Here is a 6,551-nt window from a genome sequence, read left to right as displayed (position 1 = left end):
AGGAGCTGGGGCGCGGTGGTGCGATAGTCTACGATGACGAAATCGAAGGGGGGAGAGGAACCGGTGCAGCTCACCGAGAGGAAGACAATGGCGAGCTCGTGCAGGGCCGGGGTTGACGAGGTGACGCGGATCGACGGTGAGGCAGCGGTGGCCGGAGGTGGAAGAAGACCTTGATCCACATGATGTAGAGTCGTCGAGCTCGAATGGGTGGTCGTAGATGACGTAGAAGACCACTACAGAGCTCCTGGAGTCCTTGGTGGGGTGTGGGGACGATGGTGGTCGCGCGGACGATGCGGTGACGGCCGGCGACGACCTAGTCGGGTGAAGTAGCGCGAGGGGAGAGGAAGTGCGGAGGTGCTAGGGTTTGCACAGGGGTCTGGCTCGGCTTTATCCAACAAGGGAGCCGGAGCGGGTGTGGAGCGGGCGCGGGGGTCGTCGGAGCGGGCACGAGGGTCGTCAGAGCGTGCGCGGGGGTCGTCAGAGCGGGTGTGGCGAGGGAGGGAAGGGGATCTGGCGAGGGAGAGGGAAGGGGGATCGGGCGAAGGGGTATCCAGCTAGAGGGGGGAATGTTAGTAATGGCGCACCATCTAGGGGTGCGCCACAAAAACACTGATAGCAATGGCGCACCATCCTCTGGTGCGTTATTAGTAACTTTTTTCTGATAGCTAACTTTTTTTTCATTATTTTTTGTTGCATCCAATAATTTTTTTTATCAAATTTGTTATTTTCATGAGGACTAGAACAGAAGATATCATCAAATGTCATCAAATTTGTTTTTTTGAAAATGTCATCAAATTTGTTTTTTATTTTTAATTGAAAATATCATAAATTTTTTTATTTGAAAATATCATCAAATTTGTTATTTAAAAATATCATAAATATATTTTTTGGATTTTTAGTTGCATTCATTTGTGAATTGGTAAATCATTTATGAATATGAAAAAATATCATCAAATTTGAAGAATATTCATGAATTCAAAAAGTGCCTATGAAATTTAAAAATATTAATGAGTTCAAAAAATATTAACAAATTCAATATTCATGAGGACTAGAACAGAAGAAATATCATTTCAAAATGTCGAAATACAATCGAGAAATGAAGACTACAATTTAAATACAATCGATCTTAGCTAGCTATCTTTTCACAATCTTCTTGCCCTTCTTTTTCGCAAATGGAGTTTTTCTGTTGAACGGACGTCCTTTAGGTAGGGTGGTCCCGCTTCTTCTTGTGGTGTATGGCACTTCATCATCGCCGTCATGTTCCATCTTTGGGTCGCCGTACTTGTCGAAGTCTTGCTCATTGGCGACTCCATCCATTCCGATGATCTTCCTTTTGCCTCTCCTCACGACAACACGACTGGGCTTTGCGGGTCGTTAATGAAGAAGCATTAGTCCACTTGGGAAGTCAGTACCCATGGCTCATTTTTCGTGGTGATGTTTGCGTCTGTGGTCTTGGATTTGGCTTCAGGTATAACCATGGTGGTGAAATACCGGTCTTATTTTATGACGCTCTTGGCCCATCTGACACGGAACATCGGAACCTTCTCTCCAGCGTAGCTCAGCTCCCAGATCTCCTCGATCCTTCCGTAGTATCTGTCCTTGTCGTTACCGGTGTAGGATTCCATCGTTACCCCAGAGTTCTGATAACCATCGCTCTTCATGTTCTTGTCCTCAGTGTGGAATGTGTAGCCGTTGATATCGTACGCCTCATAGGTCATCAGGTTGTGCTCGGCGCCTTGTGACAAGGCGAATATGAGTTTTTCTTCCGCGGAAGAATCCTCATGTAAAGGGTACAACAGAAGCTTCTCCTTGAACCAACGCGTGAAGCATGAGTTGTGCTCTTTGATTATATCTCCGCCCGTCCTCTGTTGGCCTCGGTCATTGTACGTCTTCTCAATAAAGGTTTTGTGCTCTACCACCCAAGGATCAACCACGTCTATGTGTTGTAGCGTGACTAGGTTTGCTTTTTCAAAGTCGGCGAGTCGACCCTCGAAGTTGACATGCATTTCGCGGTGACCCTCGCGGTGACCCCATCCAGCGAGCCTGCCGAGGTGCCTGTTGACAGGCAGACCAACGGGGTTCTCGATGCCTAGATAATTCGTGCAGTAGGAGATGTACTCTTCGGTCAGAAAGCCCATGGCTATGCTTCCCTCTGGACGTGACATGTTGCGAATGTATCCTTTGATGACACCATTCATCCTTTCGAATGGCATCATATTGTGCAGGAACGTCGGCCCAAGTTGGATGATATCCTCCACAATATGGACCAGCAAATGCACCATAACGTCGAAGAATGCGGGCGGGAAGTACATCTCAAGCTCGCATAGTATCACCACGATCTCTTCCTGTAGCCTTCTGAGATGCCTCACGCAAACCGACTTCCGAGAGATGACGTCGAAAAAGTTGCATAGGCCAAATAGCGTTTCACGGACATGCGCGTCCATGATCCCACGGATTGGAATTGGAAGTATCTGCGTCATCAGCACGTGACAGTCGTGAGACTTCATCCCGCTGAACTTCTGCTTCGCTGAGTCTAGGTATCTGCTTATCTTCCCCGCGTAATCGTAAGGAAGTTTTACTCCTATGAGGCAGGTGAAAAACTGCTCGATCTCCTCCTGACTTAGAGTGAAGCACGCAGGAGGGTAGTCATTTTCGGTCTTCTTGGCTTTTTTGCCTTTGCGACGACTTTCTGTGTCCTGCTTCGCCTCATCATCATCGTCATCATCATCATCATCATCATCATCATCATCATCATCATTAGCGTGAAGCTCCTCCCTGATGCCCATTGATTTCAAGTCTGCCCTTGCTTTCGGCCCATCTTTGGTCCTCTCTGGCATGTTGAGCAGGGTACCTAGCAGACTCTCACACACGTTCTTCGTGATATGCATGACATCAAGGCTGTGAGGCACACGATGGATCTTCCAGTATGGCAAGTCCCAGAAAACATATTCGTTTTCCATACCTTCAGCAGCGGCTCTGGCGCCTTTCGCTTCTTTCCCGGCTCTGGTGCCTTTCGCTTCTTTCTCGGCAGTGGGCAATCTTTCCAATTTTTCAACAGCTCATCTATTTCCTCGCCGCTCCTCATACGCGGGCGTCTTCGGGGTTCGGTTTCACCATCGAACAGATCCTTGTGTTTTCTCCATGGGTCATCGTCACGAAGCCACCTTCGACGTCCTATGAACACGGTTTTCGAAGACCCAGGATCTCTATCTAGCTGGCGATACGTTGTGTCATCCATGCACCTGACGCATCCAGAAAATCCATGGGCCACCTTCCCCGCGAGATATCCGTAACCGAGATAGTCGTGCACCGTCGTGAGCAGTGCGGCTCTCATAGGGAAATATTCTTTCTCTGCGGCATCCCGCGTATTGGCTGGCGTTTTCCACAGCGTGTCTAGCTCCTCTTTCAGCAGCCCCAGATACAAATTGATGTTGTTCCCTGGTTGTTTCAGCCCTTCAATTAGCATACTCATGTGAATGTACTTCCTCTTCATGCACAACCAGGGGGAAGGTTGTACATCCACACAAACACAGGCCAGGTGCTATTGTGCTTCTCTGGCTGCCAAACGGATTGACTCCATCGGTGCTCGCGCCCAACACGATGTTCCTTGAATCGTCCCCAAATTCTGGGAGTTCGAAGTTCAACACTTGCCACTAGCTCGAATCCTTAGGGTGACTCAGCATCTTGTCTTTTTTATTTATCTTCGAATCATTTTCGTCATCTTCTCGCTTCTTCTCCTCCCTATCCGCGTGCCAATGCAGGAGCTTTGCTAACTTAGGGTCCGCGAAATATCGCTGCAGACGAGGAGTGATTGGAAAGTACCACACCACTTTTCGAGGAGATTTCTTCCTCTTCTTGTATCGAGTGACGCTGCACACTGGACATATGGTAGACTCCGTGTGCTCGTCCCGATAAATGATGCAATTGTTCATGCACACATGGTATTTCACGTGCGGTAAATCCATAGGACACACGATTTTCTTCGCCTCCTCGAAACTGGTCGGACACTTGTTCCCCTTGGGAAGACGTTCGTGTCAGAATGACATGTTCTCGTCGAAGCATGCGTCGGTCATTTTGTGTTTTACCTTCATCTCCAAAGCCATGAGCGTTACTTTCAGGCGGGTATCCTCGGGCCTGCATCCTTCATACAATGGAGTAACCGAGTCTATCTCCAGTTGATCTAGCTTGGCTTTCTCTCGGGCGGCAGCTCTTGCGTTATCAGTCTGCTTGAGAAGCAGCTCTTGAATATGAGGGTCCTGCACCCAGCCCATCGATGGTCCATCGTCGTCTGCTCCGGCATCTTCATCTTCATGATCATGCCCTTCGTCTTGATCTTCCTCATCATCATGTCAGGCATCACCGTCGTGATCATGTCCTGGAGATTCTTCGTCTTCTCGCCCGCCCTCGCCGCGGTGGTTGTCTTGCTGCCCTTCCTCATTTCTTTCCCGGCCCCCATGGACGACTTTATAGTCATCTTCATCACCTTGCCACCGATAGCCATCCATGAAACCACACAAGAGCAGGTGGTCCCGCACCTGCCTGGAATCCGGGTCCGGAATAAGGCTCTTCAGCTTGCATCTTCGACACGGACATCTTATCTCCGTCTCGTTCTTTTGAAGTATCTCGGCCTTCGCGGACCTCAAAAACCTATTCATGATGCCTTTGGTCATCGTGCGGACCATGGTCACCTGCGGGGTAGAGCAAAACGATATTTTAGAACCAAGAAAAATTTTGGCATGACTTTGCCTAAAAATAGGACAAAAAAGAATGCATAGTGCCGAATTCTCGCCGAAACGGAAATGAATCAACATTCCGGCAAAATATTGGCAACTATCGCATTTCAAATATCGGTACCTGCAAACACAAACATATATGCAACACCACAAACATACGTAGATCTAGCTAGGCCATAAAAAGTGCACGTGCACGTTCTTGGAGGAAGAAAAAAGTAGATCTACAACATAAAGAAAGCTTTCCCCTTACTTACCTATCAAAAAAGATAATTTAACCACTTAATTTGGGTGAATCTATGGGGCACCCCCTACAAATACACCATTAATAACCCTGGTTACTAATGGCGCACCTGCTAGGGATGCGCCATTACTAGTTTTACAAATATATATATATATATATATATATATATATATATATATATATTTGTAAGCCAGGGTGAAGAATAAGTAATTCTTCACCCCGGCCGATCGAGTCGAGTGATGGTCACCTAAAATCACATTCCACCGATGTAATTTTACGTGATGGAAACTGTTGGCTGGTCCTATGAGCTAGCCCACTCCATCATACTAAAAAAACATGCGAGCAGTTTTCTTATCACTCGTCGGCGTTCCTCTATCCACCGGACCCTTCCTATCTCGCTATTGCGGAGGCGGCGGCAGCGACGACGCCGGAGGGACGACCAGGAGGCGATGGCTACCTCCCTCGCGTGTGGAGTATTTCCCTTTCCCTCTCTCATGTGGAAGCGATTTGGAGGCGACGTGGGCGCTGCAAAGGTCCGGCGCAAGCTCGGCTGCGACAACGGACTTCTCCGACGCCCCTCTCCACAATTGGCGGTCCTCTCGCCGGTAAGAAGTCTCTCCTCCTATTATTCCTCTCTCATCCTCTATTAATTTCTGAATTTCTAGGTCAGGGTTACTGGTTTTTGGGAGGGGGTGGGGGTTGGGGGCAAGGGAAGAGGAAGGGAGCCCAAGGAATGAAATAAAAGAAATACTGAGAGCTTGTGTAGTACCTGCAAGGAAGAGGGTTGTGGTGTATACGGGTGTCCGAAGGCAAGATCAATTCAAGGAAGGCTTGTTCAGTTAATCCCTTCTCCAAGGGGATTGGACGGGTTTGAAGGGGATTGTGAGTATTTTGACTTACATGGGATTTAATCCCTCACAAAGCCCTGCAATCCCCTTCAAATCAAATGCCGGAGGGGAGGGGGAGGCCATGTGAGTTGTATCAAACTGTGGAGAAGGATGAACAACACTACAACATCAAACTTCGATCCAGTTGAGATCGATCTTTGTTTCTCATGGGGCATGTGAATTCTCTCTGCAATTTTGCTTTTCTGTAAAATTCACCTTCAAAAAATTGCACGAATTCGCAACCTTGTAGCTATGAATGATGCCTCTGAATGTTAGTAATGTTGTACATAAAGAACCAGCCAGTACCTAGGTGACAATACTATTTCTCCATGAATTTGTTAGTGGAAATATGCACAAACTTACGAGCTTCAAATCAGAGCGGGATTTTGTTTACACGAAATTTAGTTTTATGCTATTCTTAAGATAAGATTCGAAGTGATGACACCAGCCTTATCCTTTGTGAATTTATTAGGCAAATGAGGATTGAAATTCTGCCAAGAAATCTCAGAGCAGAAGATGTTTGCAAGGGACTTGGGAGACGAGGCAATGCTGCGCAGGCGAGAAAATGGCAAGTACGTTGTACTCACGGTTAGGCACAGAAGAATATATTGTCACCATAAGCTGGATGAGAAAATATACCTTGTTAATTAGTTTTTGATCCTTCAAACATGGCCAGCGTCCTTACCATTC

The 6,551-nt window shown here is 47.4% G+C and overlaps 1 protein-coding gene across 1 annotated transcript in view; it reads left to right on the top strand.

Moving 5' to 3' along the window:
- Window positions 1-5,244: 5,244 nt before the first annotated feature.
- LOC123061252 (uncharacterized) overlaps window positions 5,245-6,551 on the top strand; it is a 3,403-nt gene continuing 2,096 nt past the window's right edge. Inside the window, exons 1-2 of the mRNA XM_044484259.1 lie at window positions 5,245-5,579; window positions 6,334-6,433. Of these exons, the coding sequence (XP_044340194.1) occupies window positions 5,311-5,579; window positions 6,334-6,433 (369 nt within the window). The 5' untranslated portion in view covers window positions 5,245-5,310. The remainder of the gene's footprint in view (window positions 5,580-6,333; window positions 6,434-6,551) is intronic.

This window comes from Triticum aestivum, chromosome 3A (genome assembly GCF_018294505.1).
Source record: "Triticum aestivum cultivar Chinese Spring chromosome 3A, IWGSC CS RefSeq v2.1, whole genome shotgun sequence".
In the NCBI taxonomy this organism is placed as follows: Eukaryota; Viridiplantae; Streptophyta; class Magnoliopsida; order Poales; family Poaceae; genus Triticum; species Triticum aestivum.
This window is presented reverse-complemented; position numbering and strand designations above follow the sequence as displayed.